This window comes from Aedes albopictus, chromosome 2, assembly GCF_035046485.1.
Source record: "Aedes albopictus strain Foshan chromosome 2, AalbF5, whole genome shotgun sequence".
In the NCBI taxonomy this organism is placed as follows: domain Eukaryota; kingdom Metazoa; phylum Arthropoda; class Insecta; order Diptera; family Culicidae; genus Aedes; species Aedes albopictus.
The window spans coordinates 265445321-265472848 of record NC_085137.1 but is presented as its reverse complement, the minus strand read 5'-3'; the positions used below and the strand labels follow the sequence as shown (position 1 = coordinate 265472848).

Genomic DNA, 27528 nt, shown 5'->3' with positions numbered 1-27528 from the left:
TAAATAGATTTTCTTGAAGTAATAGTAAATGCTGAAAATTATGTTCATTATACAAAAACTAACTTAACCCAACAAAAGTTAACCAAATTTGAACAATCTAATCAATATTTCAGCGCTGATGAAGGATTTGACGGCACCTACCATACAAATGTCGTGGTGAAAAATAATGGTAGTTGTTTATACGTACCTCCTGGTATCTTCAAGAGCACCTGTAAAATAGACATCACATGGTTCCCTTTCGATGATCAACATTGTGAAATGAAGTTTGGTAGTTGGACGTACGACGGAAACCAGGTATAGTTGCAAATTTTCTGTGTATTCTGCATATTTAAAATTTAAGTATACCCGTAATAACTTTTTTTACGATTTTAAGCTTGACTTAGTTCTGAATTCAGATGAAGGAGGAGATTTATCCGACTTTATCACTAACGGCGAGTGGTATTTAATAGGTATGTATTTTTCAAATTCCTATATACAGTGTATCAAACAATTGTCCGTACAGCAAATTTTTTGTCAAAATAATTTTTTCTTTCAAATGTTTATAACTTTTTTATGCGTCAATCAAAAATGCTGAAATTTTGACCAATCATGACCCAAATATTAAAGCTCCATTGGTAAAATTTTGAGCGAGATCGAATAAGTTTTCTGAAAATTATAGAACATTCAGTAAAATTTATAAGATTTTTTAACACATTTTTAGAACATTACATCTCAATATGTACTTGACGAAATTTTTCCAATTTTTTATGCGTTACATCTTATACCTAAGGCTTTCACATGCAGCTATGTTTGAGGTTTTATATTCACTACAAAAAATATGAAAAATGTGCTTATGTAGCTGACGATGTTTAAAAATTTACTATATTTTGCACATATAATCTGCCAAACGTTTTCCACTAATAAAAGTGCATTGACTGAACGAAAAATCCATAGGACCTACTCTTAATATGTAGTTCAGTAGGTCCTGCATAGAAACATTACATTGAGAGAGTTTTAAAAAGTTGAAAACACTTGGAACTTTTATTGATCAAAATATGATTAATTTCCAAATGACACTCTGAACATATACAAATTTTTCATATTTTTTGTAGTGAATATGTAGGGCCCGCATAGCCGAGGCGGTAAACGCACGGGTATTCAGCATGACCATGCTGAGGGTGACGGGTTCAATTCCCGGTCGGTCCAGGATATTTTCGTAAAGGAAATTTCCTTGACTTCCTTGGGCATAGAGTATCTTCGTGCCTGCCACACGATATACACATGCAAAATGGTCATTGGCAGAGGAAGCTCTCAGTTAATAACTGTGGAAGTGCTCATAGAACACTAAGCTGAGAAGCAGGCTTTGTCCCAGTGAGGACGTTACGCCAAGAAGAAGAAGATAATACCTCAAACGAAGCTGTAACACAAAAAAATGAAAAAGTTTCATCAAGTACATATTGAGATATAATGTTTTGAAAATGTGTTCAAAAATCTTATAAATTTTACTGAATGTTCTATAATTTTCAGAAAACTTATTCGATCTCGCTCAAAATTTTACCAATGGAGCTTTAATATATGGGTTATAATTTGTGGAAATTTCAGCGTTTTTGATTGACGTATAAAAAAGTTATAAACATTTAAATGAAAAATTATTTTCACCAAATAATTACATACTCGTGAACAACAGGGGCCCGAGAATACTCGCATTTCTTTATTTGTGAGTAAACGAAGCTGGCAAGCACTCGCATGTGATTCGCGAAGCTTCGTGAGTTTTTTGCATTTTGACGAAAAACGCATTTTAACGACTGGCAGTGCTGCTTTTCAGGAACAATGAAGCATAAAGCATTAGTTTATGTTGGATAATCACTAATAGCATATTCCAAAAAACAACAAAATGCACTTTCCGCACCTCTACTAGTTCTTCACGAATAAAAGCTCATGAGTGTTTCTGTTTTTGTTTTGCTTCTTTCTCACGAAGCAGGCGGGTGCGAATAAACTCACACACTGTTTACTCTCGGCATCGTGAGTAAGCCTTGCGTTGGCTTTACACTCGCGAGTTGCTTCATGAGGAGAGTAATTCCATCACTGCCCATAGTCAGTGTCTAACTTTTTTGAATACCAAATTTTTAACAGAATTGCTGTAGGTCAAGAACGAGTGCTCCTTCTCTGTCAAAATACTTGAAATGTAAATTTCTATATTTCTTACAGGAATGCCAGGAAAGAAGAACACTATAACATATCAATGCTGCCCCGAACCATATGTTGATATAACGTTCACTATACAGATTCGTAGGAGAACACTCTACTATTTTTTCAACTTGATTGTTCCGTGTGTTCTGATTTCATCAATGGCTCTATTAGGTTTTACGCTACCACCGGACTCCGGCGAAAAACTAACCTTAGGTAACTATATTCCTTATCCTAGAAATCGTAAAACGTTTTAAAGGTAACATATATTTTACACCATCGGAAATTCACTTGAATCGTCGTACTTCTCAATTTCGGATATAAATATTTACATCGTTTTTGGACGAAGATCTGAAATACTTTATGTTTTAAATTTCAACATGTTTCGTTGCTTCCGACCAGAAACTTATAAACTTAAGTTCTGACCCTGTGCTTTTAGGGTGAGAGGAAAAGTAAGGGCATTGGAAAATTGGAAAAATTTAAAATTTCCGAAGAGCTCCATTGCTAAGTCTTGCATTGCAGGTTGAAGAAGTTATTATTGATATAGAGTATTGGCATGCTTCGTTGGCATATTTAGTGCCCTCGTTCGGGCTATCCCAAAAGTAAACCAAAAATGCAGCCATAGTTCACAACAATTCAAACAAATTCGTATAACTGGAGATCGGAAAATAAATGCGACAAACAATAGGAATCCAATGTCAACATTTTATATAAATTTAGGCACTTCAGAGCATAAACATGAAATGAAAATGTTACTTCTTTTAGTTTTTTAGACGCCATGATTCTTTTGGTTTAGTGTGTAGTTTGAACTTTGAACACATGATTATAAATGGCACGATTATTTGATGCATTATTTCCCGTTACGGAGTTTTATAATTGGTTGGGTCGATTTTCAGAGTAGGTGCGTTATGTTCGTTCATAATGTAACACTATTGCCAAAGTGCCCTCAACAACGCAGCATAATATATGCCCCAGCATGTGCTCTGTGGGCACACGCAAGAAAAATTCAAGCAACTTATTTTCGCGCAGTGGTCTAAACAGGTGGAATTTCCGCAATAAATTGACTTAACTATAACTGAATATTAGATATGACGGTCAAAGGCACAATCTTATACTTGTATAATGCACCCTAATCTTGTCTCAAAAGATTCGACTTATAGTACATTAGAATTAGTATTATCTTTAAACGAAAACAGTTGGGGTTCATTCGCATATTACTTAATGCGAATTTTCTTAATTTTAGACCCCCTCCCTCCATCACGTAACAACTTTTGTGTGAGGAATCTTGAAATTTTGTATGGAGCGTAACACTTCCGTGGACCCTCCTCCCTCGTTAGCGTTCCGTAATATGCGAACGAATTTGTGTCTCTTTGGTAAAAGGGCGTGTGTATGACCTGAGAGAGAGGAGACATCTGGCTTCTTGCATGCTACTTAATGTCAAGGAGGACCTATCACAAACTGTTACCGCAAACCGAACTGAAAACGCACATTGATGGTGCACTCACTTACTAGTTGATAGTGTTATATCCATCCATATATCCAGAAGATCTTATTCTCCGTGCAGTTGAAACCCGGAATTAACGACTAGCGAAGTTGGATTTTTCTCCAAATCTGTGTGTCAGACCTAACTTCGGAAGTGGTGCGCTGTATGGCGGGCCAGGTTTACTATACAGCGCACCGCTTCCCCAACTTCGCTATTCGAAAACTCCGATTTTCAACTAAATTAAGAATATTGCTCCGTTTGTTATAATTTGAAAATATAAAATTATGATGATCAGTTTTCCTCAACAAGCGCATCAATCTATTTACTTTTCATATTCTGTCGCAATAAATTTAACCCTCTAATACCCAAATTTTTGATTTTGATCTTAATATCATTTTTCGTCATCTAAAATCGATTTAAACATGTTTTGGAAGATGATTCTTTTTAATTCTCGATTTCGTGAATTTCAGTTTTTGATTTTTCTAATTTTTATTTTTGAACATCCCCACACTTTTATATTTTTCCTGGAAGCTAATTTGGGGCACGGATTATTTGAGATGGAAACATTTTGAGATTTTATGATTATTGTTGAAATATTATTATTTAAAAATTTTTTCACAGAAAGTTTTATTTTCCGTGTAATTTTAAGGAACATAATTTTAGAGTGTATTCGATTCCCTTAAATTATTAAACAAGGATAGAATGATTTGGGAAAAATTTAAAATATGTTAATTGTAGCGATTCAATACAAAATAAACAATGACTTCTAAAAGGTGACTAAAACATCAATTTTTCAATGATTTAAAAAAATGTAAATACGCTTTAAAATACACCAAAAACCATTTTGAGATATACAGAACAGTCCTAAATATCAGCCAAAAATATAAAAAAATTGATTTTCCACGAAACAAAAATTACAAAAATGCTCAAACTATACCCCGTCTAAAGGCGGGATTGGGTATTAGAGGGTTAATATGCAAATCCTTTTTGACCAATATTGATCATGCGAGAGAAACTTCGAAAGTCAAAATTTCGGTGTCGGCATTCTAATTTACGTTTTTACATTACTTGTTGGGGATAACTGATTTCACATATCACCTTCGGTCTAAAATAAATAAAATACCCAGGTATCAGGTATCAGAAGGCCGGCTCCAGAGGCACGTTATCCTTCATTTGGGACATTTGTGCCATCGCCAAAATAACAGCCTATTTCATCATCTACCTGAGGGAAAAGGAAGGAAAAAGGATTTGGATGGGGATAGGGACAGGTAGGGAAATAGGAAAAATACCGTGGAAGAGGGTACTAACGCACAAGCGTACCACAATGGGTTCAAACAGCGCCCTGAAAAGGGCACTGTAATAACACATAAAGCGAAAGAGAGCCTATAGCTCTTTACCACAGCGGGTTAAGAACAACAGAATATCCTGAAGATTCAGGTTTCTGAAGTTAGTTTCACTTAATAAGTGTTTACCGAATACTCGGAAACGCAGTTGCGCGAAAACTGGACAGTTACATATCAAATGATACGAAGTTCCATAATCGGATTCACAGCTATCACAGGCAAATGAATCAGCTTGCTGAATATTCGCCATGTGATAGCTGAGTCGGCAGTGACCAGTCAATGCTTTGACCAACATGCTGCAATTCTGCTTAGACAGATTAGTAAGATACTTCGCCACCCGTAGAGATGGCTCAGCACTATACAATTTGGTTTGACGACATGACTCCAAACTATTCCAATATTGTCTGTGTTGAATGACAGCCCAGGTGTGAATCTGAAGCTTAATCCAACACTTCGATATCGGAATAGCTGGCTCAGGGCCAATGAAGTCATGTGATGCTCCAGAGCGAGCTAACTCATCAGCCAATTCATTTCCAGCGATGGAAGAATGACCAGGTACCCATAGAAGGTGAACAGCGTTTGCTGAATTCAGCTCCTCGATTTGAGTTCGACAAGCGATAACTATCTTCGACCTGGAGTTGGCCGAAGCAAGTGCTTTAATAGCAGCCTGGCTATCTGAACAGAAGTATATTACTTTGCCCATTACGTGCTGCTGAAGTGCTGATTGCACTCCGCACATAAGAGCAAAGATTTCGGCCTGAAAAACGGTGCAGTGTCTACCAAGTGAGTAAGACTGATACAGCCTTAGCTCACGAGAATAAACACCAGCACCTGCTCGACCTTCGAGAAGGGAGCCATCAGTGTAACATACGGTGACGTCTGAAATACTTCTTTCCAGATAACCAGATGTCCACTCTTCCCGGGAAGGGAATTTCGTGGAAAATGTCCTATATGGAAAATTACAAGCAATTGTAAGATCACTTGGAGCAAGGACAATTTTGTCCCAATTCACTAAAAGTGGAAACAACGAGGTGTGTGTTGATGTGCGGTTCACATGAGTTTCCTCTAGTAGACCGAGTACCCGTAACCGGTAAGTGCAAGAAAGGGCTTCTTGTTTGAGATAAATGTGTAATGGGGCAACGTCAAAGAGAACTTCTAGCGCTGCCGTAGGAGTTGAAGAGAACGCTCCAGACATCGCCATTAAGCACATCCTTTGGAGATGACCTAATTTTGATTGGACCGTTCTCACTTCACCCTTTTGCCACCACACAAGACACCCATAAGCCAATATTGGCCGAACCACAGTTGTGTAAATCCATTTGATATACTTGGGTTTTAGACCCCAAGTTGTACCAAAAGTACGCCGGCATTGCCCGAAGGCCATACAAGCTTTCTTGATTCTGAACTCAATGTGAGGTGTCCAGGAAAGCTTGGAATCAAGAATGACTCCAACGTACTTTACCTGTTCAGTCACATTGATTTCAGAATCAAAGAGACGCAAAGGTCGAACGCCATTACGGTTTCGCCTTTCCGTGAAAAGAACAATAGATGTTTAAGACTCCCCCTTGGGGGCATCCACAAACACTCAATTTCCTAATCCCTGCTAGACGCAATGTCGAGAAGAGATATCGGTTTTTGAGCATTTGGTGAATCCAATTGGAAATCATTGGAGATATACCATGGCTCCGTGCGGCTTCCAATATGGCATCGAAAGGCACGTTGTCAAAGGCACCCTCGATATCTAAGAAAACACCCAAACAAGATTGCTTTTGAGCGAATGCTTTCTCGATATCGTAAACAACCTTGTGTAAAAGAGTCACAGTGGACTTACCAGATTGGTAGGCATGTTGGTTCACATGAAGAGGCACGTTGGCCAGATGAACATCACGGATGTGATGATCCACAATGCGTTCTAAGCATTTCAGAAGAAAAGAGGTCAAACTGATAGGTCTGAAACTCTTTGCTTCTTCATACGACGCACGACCCACTTTCGGAATAAACTTTACAGTAATATCCCTCCAGGATTTGGGAATATACCTGTAGCAAAACTGCAAACAAGTAGTTTTTTCAAAACATGTTTGAAATAATCAAATCCCTTCTGAAGCAAAATAGGATAAATCCCATCTGCCCCAGGAGATTTGAAAGGAGCAAAGCTATTAAGAGCCCACTCAATCGATTCTATAGTTACAATATTCCGAGCCGAAACTAAAGAATCATAACTACAAGAAAAGACATCAGGATCATCCGAAGATGTAATATCCACACATCCAGGGAAGTGTGTGCTGAATAAGCATTCCAGAACTTCCTCATCAGAAGAAGTCAGATCGCCATTTGGCAAACGAAGTTCGTTCACCCGGAAATCCTTAGATTTCACAAGGATTTTGTTTAACCGACTGACTTCACTCAAGCTGGAAACATTTGTACAAAGGTTTTTCCAGCCGGATCGTTCAGCAGACCGGAGAGCTTTCCTGTAGGCATTGCGAGCCGACCTGAAAGCCTCCGAACCAGCCGAACGTCGTCTGTTCCAACTCTTTCTACATTGTTTCCTGAGTTTCGCCAGATCAGAGTTCCACCAAGGGGTTCCTCTTGTGATCTTCACAGACCGTAGAGGGCATGCTTCCATGATGAAGGTCGTTGTAGTATCAACGGCATCATCTAAATCACTTGGAGTGTCAATGGATGGCGAATATCCATGAAATTTGGCTGCAACCAAATCAGTATAGAGATCCCAGTTTGTTGACCGAGGATTCCTGAAACGCAATGTTTGCGAAGTAACATTTAGATGTTCAAAAAAGATGTAGCGATGGTCAGATAAAGATTTTTCATCTGGCACATGCCAATTGGTCAGCTCGTGACTAATGCTGCTAGAGCAAAGCGTTATATCTAACACTTCCTCTCTAGCAGATACCATGAAGGTTGGGCGGTTGCCTATGTTAAGTAATGCACTACTTAAGTACTCCATCAAACTGGAGCTTCTCAAGTTAATGTCTGAGCTGCCCCAGATGATATGGTGAGCATTAGCATCACTGCCAACAATTAGCGGAAGGCCTTTTGAAGTGCAGTATGCGATGACTTGTTTGAAAGCATCCGTAGGGGATGGTTCATCATGCGGTAAATACACAGAACAATAGACGTATTTCCTGTTGAGGTTTCCAACAGATACATCAATTGTGATAGCACATACATCTCTGGTGGTTAGTTCAGAGATGAGTGTAGCAACTATTGCGTTGTTGACAAGCACACAGGCTCGAGGCATGACACGCGAGTTTGCCATTTCATGTTTACTGAAAGTGGCAAACACCGGGTTCACAAGGTTTCCTAGATAGAAATTTCCCTTACGAAAGTAAGGTTCTTGTACCAAGGCCACTTGGGCTGTACCATTTTGCATAAGTCTGCAAAGATTGATCGTTGCTGTTCTTTTATGCTGAAGATTGATCTGAGCTATCTTAACCGTAGCCACTACCCAAACTAGGCAAGATTAAACTCTTCGCAACAACAGCACAACGAAGAACAGCAACAATAAAACCAAAACGGTATCGATTGGAAAACGCCAAAGGCGAGGATACACAGAATACACTATGTAAATCGCATAATTCGAAACCATATAGGTGTAAATTTAAACTAATTAACAACATCTTCATAATCCCGCCCTTATTTAGCCTCAAGTGAAACTAAAGAAGGGCAGCTGATTGTCTCGGAGAAACACAAGGTCCACTGCACCATTGCTCCGGTTAGCGCAGTAAGGGCTACCTACTGTGGAGGGCGCCCTAGTACTCCACAGGCTCCGTTAGCGGTTAGGTTTTTATTAGACCCCCCTAGCCATTCATTCCTAGGCACGGTAAGCATAAAGCCGCATCACACCATGAATTAGGGGTCACCTGTTGGTGGATTCTTACCACCGGAACAGGCGGTCCGTAGTGTTATTCTTAGCCAATCGCTACCGACACTACACAGCTATCTAGGCTGATCGAGAAAAGAAGTTAATATTGATGATCAACTTCATACGGACTCGAACAGCCGCATCAATCTATTTACTTTTCATATTCTGTCGCAATAAATTTAATATACAAATCCTTTTTGACCAATATTGATCATGCGAGAGAAACTTCGAAAGTCAAAATTTCGGTGTCGGCATTCTAATTTACGTTTTTACATTACTTGTTGGGGATAACTGATTTCACGTATCACCTTCGGTCTAAAATAAATAAAATACCCAAGTAACCACGGTACTGAAGCCTTATTGCATGCAGATATAAGGTGTATTCAGAGCAATCATTACTTTACATGAACGCTTAAGGTTGATTTAAAGTGGAAATGGCAATTATGCGACTGATCTAAGATTATACCAGTATAATCTTAATTTGATTCTATAATTGCCCACTTCCACTTTGAATCAACATTAAGTTTGCATGTAAAGTAATGATTGCTCTAAATACACCGTATATCTGCACGTAATAAGGCTTTAGCACCGTGGTTACTTGGGTAAATCAATATGTAAAATAATATATGGAAATTCTGGCTTTCTCAGTCTAGGGAATCCAAAGGATTAAATTTGCATTGCCCATGTAAAATTTAATCGTTTGGATTCCCTAGACTGAGAAAGCCAGAATTTCCATAGCAAACCATTTGCAGTAGAAAACCCCTAGCAAAATAATATATTTTCAAACCATTTTGCGTTTATGCGCCGCATGGTAAAAAAAGTAAAAAGAAGAATTCTAGACCAACATTTGAAAAGGGCGTAACAGCCATTGGGAATTTCTGCTTCTCCCGTCCCTCCTAGGCTTACCCCCCATTATTCATGAAATCTTTTACCGGTAACAGATAGATCTGACTCCCCTCTATCTGTTAACGAGAAAATTTTGCATAAAAATATTGAAATGCGCCCAGGAGGGACGGAACAAGTGAGAATTTGCAATGGTTGTTCCGCCCTTTTCAAATGTTAGTCTAGAAATGTAAACATCATGGCTGTCAGTGAGCTGTCTTCTCTCAATGAGAGTCTAATAAAGGTGGGGAAGAAGATATTTCGTGTGCATGAGATCCGTGTCTGGTGTCACTACTACAAGCAAAGCGAGCTCTCATAAGAACGCGTGTCTAATAGTGACGTCACTATTTGTGTTTACATTTTTCTTACCTTACTAATACATGGCCATCTCTTCTTCTTCCCCACCTGTAATATACTCTTATTGGTCTTCTCTCTCTCAGTGCACGACAGGGGGGTGACGAAGGGCCAGAATCATTAAAAATCCTCTACATAGAGATAAGTGGAAGTTACATATGTCGATTCGGCAACGCTGTTCATTTTGTTTACATCAGCTGCCAACACTTGCTGCAAAGCTAGATGTTCAAACTTTGTGCGTGACTTCGTAGTGGTTCAAGTTGTTTTGTTTACATTTTCTAATTATGGTAGATTTTTTTTTTCAAAATTTTGAAAAAAAATAGCGGAGCAATCGATGAAATCCGAAATTTATTGCAAAGTGTTAAGCTAAACATATCGGCAGAACTGAAGCAAGAAGCAGCAATGAAAGTTTTTTCGAGAAGTGCAGCAACAAAAGTTTCGTCATAAGCTTGAGCTTTTGAAAGCAGCATTAATTAAATTCTATCTTTTTACTAAACTTACATATACCGTCAATTTCTCGATATTAAAAATAAATAATTTTAATTTATTTAGTTCGGATTGCAATACCGTTCAATCGACGCCTTCTTACGAACGATCAGCCTGTTCATTTGGCTCACAATTTGACAGTTCTTTCTGCACGATTGGCTCACAATGGCCGCCTCCGCAGATCTCTATAATGTAGGATTACTAAGAATCATCAACCCAGCATTCGATTCAACATGGCGTCCATTGTTTTTGTTTTGATTACTTAACCGTAGTGTGGCCAGCAGAAAAAAAAACACCCGTAGAATAACTCACATGAAGTGCAAATTTTCGGTAATACCAATCCGTGTGGTCACATTATGGAATTCAAATAACTCAACGTACATATGTACAGATGGGTAAATTATTGGTTAAATTGGGAAAAAATCCACAGCTCAGGTGAGATTTGAACTCACGACCCTTATTCGCTAGACAAGTGCTTTACCAACTAAGCTACCGAGCCAATTAATGACCCGGCAACTTAGTTGTCATAAGGTTCAATTCTAATCTCATCGATCTATATCTGAGACGAGACCGGACAACTGGCTCCTTATTAATCTTCTTTTCTTCCAAAATTTTTGTTGTTTATTGACGTTTCGCTTCGATCGTCGTTCGGGCTAGTGTTGCCAAACATTTTATGTTGCTTCAAGATCAAAGTTTTTTACGTATGAAACATAAATGAGAAGTGCCCATAAATTTTGTCATGAGTTTAGGGGGACGGGCAAAGGGAGTTAACTTTCATAATAGTCTATTTTACGAAATGACAACAGTGTTGATATTGATATTAACACTCACGGGCTTGGGTGCAACCTTCTGTCAAATTTTCATTCTTGAAATGAGCGATAGCTGATCCGAAACGTCTCGTAAAATGGCTCATTGATTGTCCATAGCGTGTTCGTAAATCAAAACTAATGAAGGATTAGTTCTAAATGATATTTGTAAACATAATTCTTTGAAAAAAATAAATACCATAACGCTAAAGCTAGATTTTCTTCAAAATTAATCACGTATCATGATTTTCAAACAAAATAGTCACCGTTGAGATGCTGTAACTCTGCTTCCTGGTGAAAGATTAGGCCTACATTTTGACAAGAAGAAACGTCTTCAGTTTTGATTGGAGCTTAATATTTTTGTAGGATCAGCTTCAAGAAGAAGCTTCAAATGGCCAAATTGTTCAAAATAGGACCACTCCCAAATTCATCATCGAAAGCAAGCGAGAAGGCACCGATTCATTTCCTTCTTTTGGTGTTATTATAAGTGCTCAATTCTAACAAAAAAAAATAATAATGTACAAAACAAACCACGCTCCAATCCTTCATTTTGACTAGGCTTGAATTGGTAAAGCACCCTCCCGAGCAGTGGAAAAATCTCCATAATAACAGTTATTGAATGTTGATTTTTTTTTTGTAAAATTCTCAATACATTTAATTAATTATTACGAATGGGAAATTATTTCTCTTTCATTATTATATAATACACTTTTATCATAATGAAAATGTATGCGAACCGTATTTACAATCGCTTTTGACAACACTGCGCACAAGCGGACGGTAACGGTCGGATGGTTTTTGCTTTTTTTAATAGCATGAAATCAACCAATCAGCAGCTGGTCCGTTTTGGCCCCATATCGAGCTACGTATTGACTAGTCTCGCTTCAGATCTATATCATCCTCCCCTAAACCGCAAATATAACCATCTCTGTTGTACATATGTACGAAGAGCGAAAGCGATTTGTTTATTGTTTGAAACTGTTTGCCTATTGTATAGGCAACGCTTCCTCAACCACTTGTAGAGGAAGAACAATGCTACCTGCACGCTAAAACTGCTCAGCACTAAAATGTGTAAGACCTACTCATAAGTGCATAATTTCCAGACCACACAAAAATGTGTAGCAGTTACACATTCTCTAAAAACAGCTCGTACACTCTTCTAGATGCGAAATGTTGATTTTTTTTTTGTTTTCCAAGGTCACTAGTAATCCTACCTAGATTGGCGTACAAAAATTTTTGCGATTTTAACAATTTTGCGGACACTGGAGCTGATTTTGTAAATGTGCAAGGGTTACACATTTTTGGTGTAGTCTGGAAATTATGCACTTTAGTGCTGAGCGGCCTTAGCGTGTGGAAGGCGATCAAACGCGTCGTTCGCATTCTAGTTGATACGACGGGTAACTACGTAGAGGTAGATGCTCGAGTTATTTGAATTTCATAATTTGATCACACGCATTGGTATTACCGAAAATTTGCACTTCAAGTGAGTCGTTTTCGAGCATCTACCTCTACGTAGTTACCCGTCGTATCAAATAGAATGCGAACGACGCGTTTGATCGCCTTCCAGGTAGCATTGTTCTTCCTCTACAAGTGGTTGAGGAAGCGTTGCCTGTACGATAGGCAAACAGTTTCAAACAATAAACAAATCGCTTTCGCTCTTCGTACGTATGTACAACAGAGATGGTTATATTTGCGGTTTAGGCGAAGACCACTTTATCAAGAAGACTTGCAACACTGCCAAAAATCGGGAGACACTGTTAGCAGCGCCCCCGCGAGATAAGGTGGAACTATCCTTTGTCAGTGTGAGTGAGTTTTGATACCTGTACACGAACACAGCCATGGGGTCGTCTATCTGTCACTTTTTGTTTACCAATTCAGTTGACCCATCTCGTTTGGTAGAATAACAAAATCTCAAACGATGCTGGAAAGATTTGCTAGATACAGTTTTAAAATTATCTAAATAATGGGGTACAAACGGTGCTGCATTCCTACTTGTACAAATAGTACACATTTGAAGGATAAATCCTTTTTTAATTTATCGACGAAGAACAGGTAAAATAATGCACATCAATACTTTGGTGCTAAAAAATATTAATCAGTTTCTTCGATTGAGTTTAGAACTATCTGGAGGACCATAATTGAAGCCACTTGTGGTATCGATCTTCCAGAGAATTCCTACATTTGCGAAGACCACTTCGAAGATACAGATTTTCTCAACGTCGATAACAAAAGTCAAGGGTAAGTTACATTGTTTGTTGTATTTAATTTGTTGATTGAATTCGTTAACAAGTCAACTCCTTCAGCGTTTACAACTATGCTGTACCCAAGATCGACCCGGAAAGTGATACGTTTTGTTCCGTTGTTGAAGAGCACTGCCCGATGGATTTTGACTTTGAAACCGGGACGTGTGAGAACGAATACGTCTGTGCTATTGCCGGTCATTCGCAGGATGATCAATCAGAAGTCGAAGAAGGTTCAGTTTTGGATTCGGACACAGTCGATGTCAATGTTACGAATGCACCAGTCATGAAGAGAGTAACTCCCGCAATTGAACATGATCACGACTATCTAAACGACCCATTCCGAAGCATAATGATCGCAGAGAAAATGGTCGAAATGGAAGCGCGCGAAGAGAGGCTTAAGCGCGAATTACGGAAGAAAACCAAGAAGATGCATAAAAAAGATGTCCGTATTAAAAAGCTACGATCCGAACTAGCTCGCTTGAAGCAGCAGGTCAAAAAGCAGGATGAAGATCAACTAGTAGATCCGATCCTCTTAGAGCTGCAAGCAAATAAGCTTCGGAAGTCTGGTGGGGCAAGGTATTCCGATTCCATGAAACACCTTGCCTTAATCCTCCACTACTGCTCCGTTAAGGCATATAAGCAAATGAGACAAATTTTTGCTTTTCCATCTGTTAGCACTCTACGGAAGTGGCTTGCACAAATAGACGTGGGCGAAGGATTTTCAACAAACATTTTCAATTTGTTGAAAATCAAGGCAAGTTTTTTATCAGAGGAGGAAAAGCTTGTTTCAATTTTCTTCGACGAAATGGCCATAACAGAAAAAATAACTTATTTCGGAAACGCAAAGCCTGACTATTTTAAAGGCTTTCCAACTAAACTACCGGGTAAATCAGACATAAGCACAAATGTGCGTGCTAAATCAGCACTAGTGCTAATGATCAAGTCGATCAGGTCGGGCTTTAAGCAGTCGATCGGTTATTTCTTCTGTAAAGATATGAAAAGCGAGGATCTGAAGCTCATAGTAGATGAAGCAATTCAGCTGGTTATGGCATCCGGTTTCACACCCAAAGTTCTAGTGTGTGACCAAAATTCGATTAATCGTGCACTATTCACGAAAGAGTATCACGTGTCTGTTGAAAAGCCATACTTCGATGTTTGGATGGGATCGAGGACTAACCGTATATACTGCATGCCGGATGCCCCACATCTTCACAAATCGACCAGGAATAATTTGCTGAAGCATAACGCGGTATACAACGGTGGAGTGTGTAGTTTTCAGCACATTGTTGATCTTTACTGGGAAGACGTAAAGCATACACCTCGTACGGTACCTGGATTGAGCTACGACCACATTAAACTTGCTCAGTTTGCGGAGATGAACGTAGGATTGGCTGCACAGACACTCAGCCGTTCCGTTGCAGTAGGCCTACGCGCATATGTGGAAACGAACAAACTACAGGACGGCGCACTATTCACAGCTCAGTATTGCGAAGACTTCGATGAACTGTTCGATGCTGCTAATTCGTCGAACTTCAACACAACGAAGGTAACCAAATTAGACTAATTTCACGCCAATTCGTCCGAAACTTGAGATTGCTAAACAAAAACTGATTATATAAAACATTTACGGAAGTTGGACAGATTATCATGAATATTAAAACTTCAGGAGCCCAGAGGACGAGTTGGCGTGATTCGACTATTGGTATTTGAATTCTCTTAAATGTGCTTCCATCACAAATTATTTTAGGCTATGAAACGACCCATCCAAGAGTATTCCGCACACTGGAACATGTTCGAAGCAATGGAGACCAAGCTGAGATCTTTGAAGTTTATCGACAAAGATTGCTTTGATCTGCAAAAGGTACAAAAAAATATAATTATATAAAAACAATCAGCATACAAAATCTTTCATCTTCTAGGAAAAACAGTTTAAACCGCTGGTAAAACAGTCTCGTGTACCCTACTTCATTGAAGGGTGGCTTCTGTACATCTCCTCGTTGAAATTGATTTGGAAAGAACTACACGACGAATATGGCTTCAAGTTCCTGAGAACTAGAAATCTTAGTCAAGATTGCCTAGAACATTTCTTTTCTCAAGTTCGTTGGAAAAATGGGAACAACTGTCATCCAGATGCATCTCTATTTTCGTCAGCCTACAAAGCACTCGTAGTTAACCATTTGATACTCCCCGAGAAGATAGGAAATGTAGAGGCAGATCTCAGCAAGTACCTCATCAACAAGCAGGAGTTATCAAAAGTTCAGATGGTGAAAGAGAAGCATGTGAGACCGTTTTACCTGGACGATGATGCAGATGTCGAAATTACGTTGGATGACACCGGAGATGTCAATCAGCTTGCTAACGTACATTGGACCACTGGTTGGGTCTGTAGCAAACTTCGCCACAAAGAGTGTGTAGATCGCGTATCAGCAGATAGCAATGACATAAACAAGAATGTAACATTTTTGGCCGGTTTGAAGAAGTTCACCGAAGCATCCAGAATTTTCAATCCAGGTGTAAGGATATGCCAATACTTTTCAACCGTTTGTAAACTTTTCGAAGAGCACTTCATGTTACTGCTGCGTATTGATACCGTTGGCGTGAAGGAAGATCTGATGGACATCATTCTCACCAAATTTGGATTCGCAATGAATCATGAAAATGCTGGCAAAGATCAGAACATAACCGATGGTGAAAGTGGTAGCGACCTGGGCACAGAAGAAAAATTACTACTTGATGTACTTTGTACATCATGTGCTGTTCGTATCACGAATAAGTACGTGAATATGCTTATAGCATGTAAAATTGGGCAGTTGAACAATACCTTCAACGAGAAAGCCCAGTCGAAACGAAAATTGAAAAAGCATGAGAAAGCAAAAAAGCTGAACATCGTTACATTTTCAAAGCTGCTCGCACAAGAACCGAGTGATCACGATGAAAAGGCTCCTTCAAAGAAAAAAAAGTCATCGTTACCTAAGGTAGGTTGATATATTTAAATGTTTTGCTAAAATAATTGATTATTAAACGATTTCAGGCCAAGAAAGCAAAACTCACTAAGAAATAAACAGGATTGATGGAGTTCATCGATAAAGTACGGTAATTTTCATATCTGTTGTAACGGATGAAATCAATCATACAAAAGAGCATTATTTTAAGCGTACATTATTTTCTTTTTGTGTTTCATTTTATTTTTTCGATCATTTGAATTTAAAATATATAAATCATATCCCACAAAAGTTTTTTATTTCAATTTTTGCATCGTCCTTTTATAATAAATCTGTACTACACTGATGACCGTTAAGACGAAGCTAGCATCGCTTTCGACATTATCAAAGCTAGAAGCTCTCGATCTGTCCACAATCAGGGTTGGCGCCAAAACCCATTCATAGGTTCTTTGTCCAATTTGCACAGAGAATCGGACTTCATCCAATCACGGATTGGCCTCTACGCGATGTGCGCTCAATGAAAAAACAAAAAAAACTCTGTGGTAGTGCATATAATAGCAAGTTGAGTAGCAGGCTCTTTTCCGGCCGAAAAGTGTCAACAAGATGTAGCGTATTAACACAGCGCGTAAGATAGCTCGCTGAAACAGGTATTCCAGGCTCTGCATCATGCCACCATGCCTGAGTATCGTCTACATCGACTTGGATATCATGACCCAATAACTTTAGGTAATTTTGAAGAGCGAAGCCCGGGGAAAGTCATCGTTTCCATAATGATCGAAACTAGAGCTGAAAAACAAAACAAAATTTCTAACCATTGATTTTAGTACTGCTAACTTCTTGATTTACCGGTATAGAATCATTTTCTGTTTCGTCCTGGCATATACTTGGCTCGTATCAGAATCGTTTGCTCACTCCGCTATGAAGTCATTGCACAAATAGTATTCCAGAATCATGAGACACTTCGGATTTGATGCACTATTTCCTGCTCGAGCACCGATCGGTAAGGCCATATACTGCGGGCACAGATTACGACGGAAACATTTGCATTGCCTGACAACCTTTGCATTCAGCTGACGGGTGTTGATTCGATTTGCCACGGGACTATGCGCTGGAAATAAAACACTTGGTGAAACCAAATCACTTTCCATTATAAAATAGAAGGAACTTACCGGTTCAGTAAAACAATTTGAGTTGGCGGTATGTATTTTTATACTGTTAATTTGCTTTAAAACATAAATTAAAAGTGGGAGCTGCCGGATGAGAAAATTTGGTGCGGAGAGATGGTTTGTTTTGGTTAGTTGACAGCTACGCACCTGCGAAAGAGCGCACACATACCATCTCAGAGTGGTGAAAATTTCACTACCACCGTGATGCTGGGTTGCCACCTTAACTAAGCAGAGGCGCTGCCGTTCGCGTCGATGGTCGTTTATATGGGAAAATGGAAGAGCTCCCAGTCTTGTTGATAAAGTGGTCTTCGGGTTTAGGGGAGGATGATATAGATCGATGAGATTAGAATTGAACCTTATGACAACTAAGTTGCCGGGTCATTAATTGGCTCGGTAGCTTAGTTGGTAAAGCACTTGTCTAGCGAATAAGGGTCGTGAGTTCAAATCTCACCTGAGCTGTGGATTTTTTCCCAATTTAACCAATAATTTACCCATCTGTACATATGTACGTTGAGTTATTTGAATTTCACCCGTAGAATGCCGGCAGGGTACCCGGGTACCCACGAAACTAAAATTATCATATCTCCGTCAATTTTCCACCGATTTTAGTTTTTGCTCATTTAACTCACAAACCCATTATCTATCGATAAAATATTTAGTTTGACCGGTCCGATGGCCGTGGGTGCAAGGAAATCCGGATTTCCGGTGTAAAGTTAAGGGGTTTCTAATACAGACTGTTTCAGAAATTATAAATACACTTTGTTTATTCAATAAAATGAACCGTTTTGATGATTTCTATCATCTTTCTTCAGAATACAGCATATTGTGCTCAATATTTTTATATTTCCTTTCAATTGTCCTGATATATTGAATAATAGTCGAGTTATCGAGCAATTTATCTCATTCTCCAAATTTGAATTTGCACAAAGGTGTTTTTTAATGATTTTGACATTATTAATCACTCAATGCCTGAAATTATGTAACTTTTATCATATTCGCTTTCTTAACAAGTTGCCTAGGAAATGCCTTCATTAAAATCTGGGAAAAATCGATGAAGGCATTTCCACAACATTTTTTTCTGACATCAAGTTTCTTATTTTTTGAGGATTTCTACGGAACATTGTCTTTATTAACCCTAAAAGGGATACCTTCATGGCCTCAGTTTCGTCACCTCGCTGAGTGTGTTCCATCAAAGACGAGCTCTGAAAGGCGCCGGGGTCCAATGGACCCCAGGTATCCCTTCTAGGGTTAAAGAGACTTTCAGCCCTTGGCTGGTTCGTCTCTAGGTCTACGGAACGTAAGAACTGCCACACAGTTTCTTAGCTTTTCTGAACACATTTCATTGAAAAAAAAAATATTTTTTTAAGCTCATTTGATCCTCCAAAGGGAAAAGTTTGTCATACTGTAAAAAATAGTGCAGTAAAGCAGTAATTAAGACATTCGTTTTCTAAACGTTTGTCGCTACCTTTGTTGTTGAGAAATTTGAAACAAAAATGTTTGCAATGCTCAATAGAAGGCCTGTAATGAAGGTTCTTGATCAAATATTCCAGTGAAAATTACCTTTACCAATCGAGAAAAATCTTCTCTTATCGACACTGTAACTTTCATTGTGTTTGGAACTTGAATATTTTATTTGTGAGATTTTTTTTCTTTTCTACTCTACTATGCTATACTTTTGACCACTTTGTGCAACTTCAAATTTTAATCATCTAGTTTTCAGAGCCCTATCTTCTAACTTTTACAAGAAACATCAACAATATTGGTATTATTTACTACGTTAGAATGTTTACTATAAGAGATTGAAAAAACTTTTTTGGATGTTGTGCTCAAATTGAAATGGCAGTCAATCGTAAGTGTATTTATAATTTCTGAAACAGTCTATAGATCATCATCTCCAATACTAACTTAAGCGTCAACCCTGCAGACAACAAGGATGCCAGTATCGTATGTATGCCCGACTAACCCGAGAGAGACACTCAGGGCAGGTTTTCGAATCTACCAGATTCCAAAATCGATTACCCGATCACCAATCAATCTTGCTCACTTCTAACTCTCGCCAACGAAACTGTAACCGAAATAGTCTAAATCTCAAAACGAACGAAAATTAAAAGCAAATTCTCTCCGTACTCAAATAAACTCATCCACACTAAAATTTCACTTTTCTCATGTGGATAGGGAGCATGTGTGTATTGCTTTGTTGCTTGTGCGATTTTCGTACAAATCTACCTAGGCCTAGCAATCCCTATCACTACGGGTGTGTTGTTTGTGGCTTACTTACAGGTACCTGCGATATCGTGGCGGCCGATGCTGCGCTCCTAATTCTGCTGTGGTCTGTAGCTTCCAATCTGCGTGGTGAGACCTCCCGCCCACGTGTTCGACACGTGTGGTTTGCGTCGTGAGACTCGTGTGTATAGTCCCGGCACGTGTTGAGGTTGGGGGTCTTGACGGTTCCTCAGGCTTGGGCTACGGGATCTCGTCGCGTTGCGGTTCTCAGACCCACCGCTGATCAGTCACGGGGTCGATTCACTGACCCTCCAGCTTCACGCTCGCTAGGGGAACTGGCGAAAATCACCGTCACGAGGTCAATCAAGCACGACTGCTCCAGGTTGCACCGTTCCGCCCGGATTGGGCCTCACTATTTATCGATTGGGAATAGACCAAACCAGAAAAGCCATGTGGTGGCTAAGCCACACACCGTATTAAAACACACCCTTATCTAGAAAGCTACACTAGAATACTACCTTTTCTTTCGTTTTAATGCGCGCCTTCCGCGTCTTCAGTTTTGTGTTCCAATAAGTTACAATTCCTGTTTTTAGAACTTTTCTTTTACATCCAATGATACATATTTTAATTAGGAATCACTCAAATTACCTATGAGGCGAAAACCAGACTACACGTGATTCACCTTTTTAGTCACTGTATCTACACTTTTATAGAAAATGAACTTTGCACAACTTAATAATCTTCTGATGATGATTAACCTGGGCTTGTTAGGGGAATATCTGTAAATAAAAAGAAAATCGGGTTAAGTACGGTTCCTTTGTATTCCACTAAGAATTTGCATCCTTTGACAGATACGTATTTCGACCTCAACTGTAAGGTCGTCTTCAGTGTCTTGTACTTGACTCGACTGAAGAGATCCATCGCATTCTAAAGCCTGTATCCGCAATAATCGGGACACAGAAATATGGCTGTAGCTCTGCAATAGATACTTTAAAATTGCTCAAATTTTGCCTGATAATATCTTAAAATGTGTTCATTTCACCTGCAAAATTTCATGTGAATCGGTGGAGTACCTTTTGTTGTAGCAATGAAACAGTAGAATGCGAGCAACTGAATTTTGTACAGCCCTTGGTTTAACTTGTCAGAACTGTAACTTTTGAAATCGATAAAGAAAATGACTGAAATTTTGAACACAAACCTCTCAATCTACTTTACTTACATAGGCAAAATTTCAAAAAAATCGATGCACTATCAACAATTTTATAGTTGAAACATATATTGGGGCTGACCGTGATTTTAGCCCTTCAGACAACAATTACACAATGGTCGGAAAAAGATAAAGTTCGGCCAAAACTCTTTTTATGTGTTTAATCGACGTTATAGGTTGTCTAGATATGTTATATCGTATTTTTAGTGTTTAAAAAGGGGTATTCAAAAACTACGTAACCTCAATAATTTCAAAAATGGTAAAAAACAGTAAACCCCACATTTTTTGCGTTTTTTGTTAGAAAATCAATTTGAATTTAATTAAATGATCAACTTTCGATCAAATCCAATCAAGTTTGTTCAAAACGTGTGAAAAATGTGGGAAGATAAATTTTATTTCAGTCACAAATGGAAAAATAACATAAAATATATGAAAAAACATGACTTTTTTAAATAGCTCTAATTTGAAAAACTGCAAATTTCTGCAAAATGTTTAAACGTTTTTATGCAGCCCTAAGCATGATGTTTAGGATGTACTATTCGAAATTGCGGCGACACGTGGCGACACGAACCGTTTTTTAACCTAAAAATTACCAAAAATCATAAGGTACAATATATGAAAATTTGAAAAGTTTTGTAACATATTAATTTTGCACTATACGTGCATTCAAACAGCCCAACAACAAGCTTTCATATGCTGGATAACATTAAACATATATTCCATTCTCAAAATATTATTATTTTACTTTTTTCGAATGTTTCATTTTTCAATTTTATGACTTAGGCCACTTTGGCGGTGAACATGTCATTGAAATACAAAAGCTGGTATGCTTTTAATTCAGAATCATAAAACTACAATACATTAGCTTTGTTATAAGGTGAAATAATGTTTAAAAATATCAATTTCGTTTTTTGAGAGCTTTGGCCGCCCCTTTGTATGGAGCCCGACCAATGTGAATTAGTGAGCACCCCTTATTGTTTCGATTGTATTGTTGAAAGTACTACACCAATAATCATCAAATTTTGCAGGCACAATATACACATAATCAACTACCTTCTGTGAAAATTTCATGAAAATTGACAGAGATATTCAAAAGTAATAAATGGGCAAACATCGCACATAAAAAACATGAAACAGTTTCACTAACACTATCCCCTATCAACACCAGTAACTTTCAATACAATTGATTAAAGTTGATGAAATTTTGCAAGAAAGTGTCTCTATAAGTATCATAACTGCTCACGAAGTTTCATAATTATCCTCACAGAACTTTGAATTGTAGCGGAAAAGAACCATCTAGTATGCGAATGAAAATTGGTGATGATTGTACAAAATCTTAAAAACATCGTCTGTTTGTTTCTCATCCACAGGCAGACAATTAAACGTTCCATAATAAATACACAATTTCCCATAAGTAATTCGAAAAGTCCCAGTGAAGAAACAGGGGTGCAAGCAGTAATAAATAACAAAAGTTCCATAAACAAATTGAAAAATGCATAAATAAATCAAAAGTTTCCATAAATAATTGATTTTTGAGCAATAAAAAACGTCAAAAATGCAATGAATAATTCAACTGTTGCAATAAAAAAAGTCATTTTTCCCACCAAATAACTACGAATTTTCTATAAATAAACTCGATTTTTCCATAATAAATTAGAAAATTCACAATAAAAAATATCGAAAAAGCAATAAAAAATTAAAAATATTCAGTTTTTGCATGCTCGGGAGAAGAAAAAAAAACTACCTAGATTAAGTTACCTATTCTTTTTACCTAAGATGTATAAGACGTGTAGAATGCGATAGATCTCTTCAGTCGAGTCAAGTACAAGACACTGAAGACGACCTTACAGTTGAGGTCGGAATACGTATCTGTCAAAGGATGCAAATTCTTAGTGGAATTCAAATAATCTTCTGTTAATCTTTAAATCAGATACTTTTACTGAATTTTACACAAGTTTGTAACGTGGGATATAAAACTTTTCTGTATCAAACTCTTAATTTAGGCTCACTTTCCCGTAATTTGATAAGGCACGTCTCACAATGCCACAGTGGGCAAAAACGCGCCCGTAATCGGACTTATTTATAAGCCGCTGGTTTTGATACTCGAACTGATGCATTTTCAATGGAAAACGGGCCAATTAATCGAATGGTGATGGTTTCATCTTTCGCAGACCTCGGAAAAGGGTCCATTTTGCCCCATTTTACCCTAAACCAGTCGTTTTCTATGGGTATACTTTCGTAACTCTAAACGCCGCTAATCATTTTATATACATAAATGACGAATATGATACTATTATGTTCATATAGTAGAGTGATGAAGAGTTTAGGGTAAAACATATAATTTGGACATGTATGTAATTTGGACATGCACGGCGATGTATGTCTTGTTTCTGAGAGCTAATAAAAGTAGATACTTCTCAATATCGATTATTGGATTAAATAGACCCTATTCTATTGACTTACGTTGAAAATACGCTTAACAATTAAGAATTTACTTAAAAATTATCGAAAATGTAAATTGTTTCACTAAAACCCGTCAAATGCACAGGTATGCAAGACGACATACACTCCACAGTCACATAAAATATTCACCTCAAAATCGTTAAACTAATAATCATAAGAAATTTAAAAGCCTTATTGCAAAGAAAAATGTTCAGTAAAGAAGAATTAGGCAGCCAATCTCTTAGCATTCATCTAGAACGTTTAAAATAGATGGTGTCCAAAATACATTACAAGTTTTCTACTGTAAATATATTTTGGTCACCTGACGAAATACATGGGAATGCTTTACGATTGCATACTTGGAGGCGTATTCTGTGGGTCTGGCAATATTTAATCGATTTTAGCAAAAACTGTAATAGTTTTCATAATAGATGCCTGTTAAGCGGAGAAATTTGATTATTTGTAAGAAAATATTTGTTAATTGATGCTACTTCCATGATTTAGCAGTATTTATGGCTAAACATTGAGATAATTGCCCTGTCCAAATTATATATACCTGAGGGTGTCCAAAACATATATTCGGTGTCCAAAATGCAATTCTAACAGGCGATTGGAAATTGTAATTTTCTCAGCTTAAAATGCATTCGTTAAGGTTTTTGTCACCAGGAACGCAAAGTACAATCATATTATAAGCGTATTAGTAACTTTGCAAAATAATCAATTGCTTTCTAAGAAAGCTAGGAGACGATTTTTCCAACATGGTCCTCAGCCTGTCCAAAATACATGAATTACCCTATGCAGTGCTGAGCCTAATAAGTGAACCGTTTTGCCTTATTTCACCCTAAATGTGTGGTTTTAATGAATGTATGCCTGTAATTTCAATTTATTCAGATTTTTTTTTGTACACGAATAAACAAATTTCATGCTATTATATTTACAAAATTGAATAACGATGCTATGTTTAGTCCAAGAAGTGGCGTATTTTAACCCATTTAATCCTAAATTAGTAATATTGGTGTATACAACGTCTATAGTTTCAAATGCTGCAATAATTTATGCTTATGATTGGACAAGTTATATGGTATCAGATCTACAGCACTGAATGATGATGAGGTCATGCTGTGACATGTCTAAGTAATGGCTTATTTTACCCCATATCACCCTACATAAGTTATTTTGCAAACAGATGTATATAAATTAGTTTTATATATTTTTTTTACATAGTAATCGATCAATTTGATGTTACCTGAATTGGATGACAGTGATGAGATGTGGTGCTGAGTTCAAGAAATTTCACCCAAGTCCATTTCACCCTATTTCACTCTATATTTATAATTTTAATGAAAATTACCCCCTAAATCATCCTGGTGCTTTTTTTAAACAGTAAATGTACAAACTTGATGTTTTATTTTAACAGAATTGAGAAGGATTGCAGTGGTAAACTTGACTGCTATTTCAGTGGGAATCCTGCCGTGAATCTTAGCGGAATCCTGGTAAAAATTCCACCAAAATCCTGGAAGTAACTCTAGCTTGATCCTAACAGGGATTCCAGAGGAGTACTGGCAGATATTCCAGGGGAATCCTGACAGAGATTCAGAGGAATACTGACAGTGATTCCAGGGGAATCCAAACAGTGATTCCAGGAGAATCCTGCTGGGATTCTGAGGGAGTCCCGACTGATCATGGTTTAAACTGGAATCCTTGCCAGGATATAAGTTGGAATCTCTGTCAGGGTTTACACTGGAATTCTTGTCAGGATTATCACTGAAATACCTACAGGGGGTGGCTAAAATGTTTGGGATAGACATTTTTTTTCTCACAAAAAAGTACAACATGCTGTAACTTTTCATAGAGTACATAAAAAAATCTTAAATTCTGACTGTTTATATGTGCATCATTGCTACAAATTTGGGCTCGATTGGTTAATTTTTCGCGAAGCTAGAACTGTTCTAGTAAAACACCATTTTTAGACAATTAATTTTTAAGCTGTCATATCTCGAGACCAGAAAACTGAATTGAAAGAAATTTTGTTGATAAACAATATAGTAATGCTTGAAAATTCTTTAAAACATAGGTATTTTTCAAACGTTGAAAAAAGTTATGATGGATTGACACTTTTAGAATCTTTCTCAAAAAAAAATCAATTTTTTCACATCTATTTCATTTAATTTTATTATTGATATTTAAAGATTTTCTACTTCTGTTCTTAAGATATCTATAATAACATATATTAGAGCCCATTTAGTTTAAAGGAAGAACACATTTAGCATTTTTTGTGCGGTATTGTAAATTTGACTCATTTTCCTCTATATGTATGAAAATGTCAAATCGTCATAAGTTTTTCCAACGTTTAAAAAATACCTTTGTTTTGAGTAATTTTCAAGCAGTAATATATTGTTAAGAATCGCTCAAAATTTCATTCAATTCAGTTCAGTGGTTTCCGAGATATACAGCTTAAAAATTAGTTGTCTAAAAATAGTGTTTTGCGAGAACTGTTCTAGCTTCGCGAAAGATTAACCAATCGAGCTCAAATTTGTGTCAATGATGCACAATAGGTTGACAAACAGTCAAAATTTGAGAATTTTTGATGCACTCTGTGAAAAGTTACAGCATGTTGAACTTTTTTGCGAAAGAAAAAAAAAGTTGCCTATCCCAAACAATTTGGCCATCCCCTGTACATGGAACCCTCAGGAATCCCTATTAGGATTACGCTAGAACTTCTATCAGAATTTTGAAGGAATTACTGCCAGGAATCCACTTAAAATTCACGTCAGGATTCCCACTGGAATCCCAGGATTCTGCAGAAATTATTATTGCTAATATTCCCGTGAAATTCCTGCCAGATTTGCACTGGAATCCCTGTCCTAATTCCCCTGGAATTCCTGTCAGGATTTTGCCTGGAGCCCCTGTCAGGATTCTTGTTAGGTTTTCTTCGGAATTCCTGTTATGATTTCACCGGAATAATTCTCAAGATTACACCGGATATCCTGCTGGGATATCTCCGGAAATCCGGTTAGCATTCCTCCGAAACTCTTATTAGGATTCCTCTGGAATTCTTGTTAGGTTTTCATCGGAATTCCTGTTAGGATTCCTCAGAATTCTTTCCAGCATTTCTCCGCAATTCCTGCCAGGATTCCTCCGAAATTCCTGTCAGGATCCCTAAGGAATTCCTGTCAGGGTTCCTCCGGAATTCATGTCAATTTTTTCCCAGAATTCCTATCAGCATTTTCCTGTTATCCCGCCAAGCTTTCCCTACAATACCTGTCAGGATTCTACTGGTATCACTGTCAGGGTTCTTATAGAATCCCTCTGGAAGCACCACATACCTTCCCATTATGTAAAGTTGATAACGTCAAATTTGAACATTACAATACAAAAAATCAGTATCGGATTTAGAGAGATATTTTTACTAAAATTCTAAATATAGAGTTGTGGGATGCACCCTATTGTTCGTGTTGTTACTTGCATCAATGTGTCCCTCGATCAGGCATCAGTTGGCCGTTAAACAGTATCCACATAAAAGGATGAACTGCCAACACTGTTCCATCCGTTATGAGGCGACCAAACAGTCAAGCGTCCTCTTTGTTATCCACACCGTCGGACTGGTAAGTCGTGCATCGTGACTCTCCGAGCTGTGCCCGTAGACAATAATGTTGGGCAATCCTTTTGGACATGAATATCAAAGTTCCACAATGGCTATCCTGCCAGGTTAGCCGCCTTATTTGCGGCTAATAAATACGAAAAACAAAAGGGTTCCCAGCATAAAAAAAAAATAGTGAAAATAGTGCTTACTACAAAGAAAAACTAACAGAAATGTAAACGGAGGTCGTCAGCCATATTGCGTCAGGCGGATTCATCGGAACGAACGTCGGGCGCAGAAGCAGCCGTGTTGTTTTTTGTTCCAA

At 37.8% G+C, this 27528-nt stretch overlaps 1 protein-coding gene and 1 long non-coding RNA gene across 10 annotated transcripts in view; one reads left to right on the top strand and one right to left on the bottom strand.

Annotated features, from left to right (window-relative positions):
• LOC109407097 (neuronal acetylcholine receptor subunit alpha-7) overlaps positions 1-27528 on the top strand; it is a 349591-nt gene that overhangs the window by 174782 nt on the left and 147281 nt on the right. For all 9 annotated transcript variants that reach the window (XM_062851756.1, XM_062851750.1, XM_062851749.1 and 6 more), the window contains 3 exons: positions 114-294; positions 374-449; positions 2188-2382. In XM_062851756.1, the coding sequence (XP_062707740.1) occupies positions 114-294; positions 374-449; positions 2188-2382 (452 nt within the window). The remainder of the gene's footprint in view (positions 1-113; positions 295-373; positions 450-2187; positions 2383-27528) is intronic.
• LOC115268593 (uncharacterized) lies at positions 16862-18036 on the bottom strand. Its single transcript, XR_003898366.2, has 3 exons — positions 17755-18036; positions 17432-17693; positions 16862-17371 (listed from the first exon to the last, which is right to left on the bottom strand). It is a non-coding gene; the product is annotated as an uncharacterized LOC115268593 (long non-coding RNA).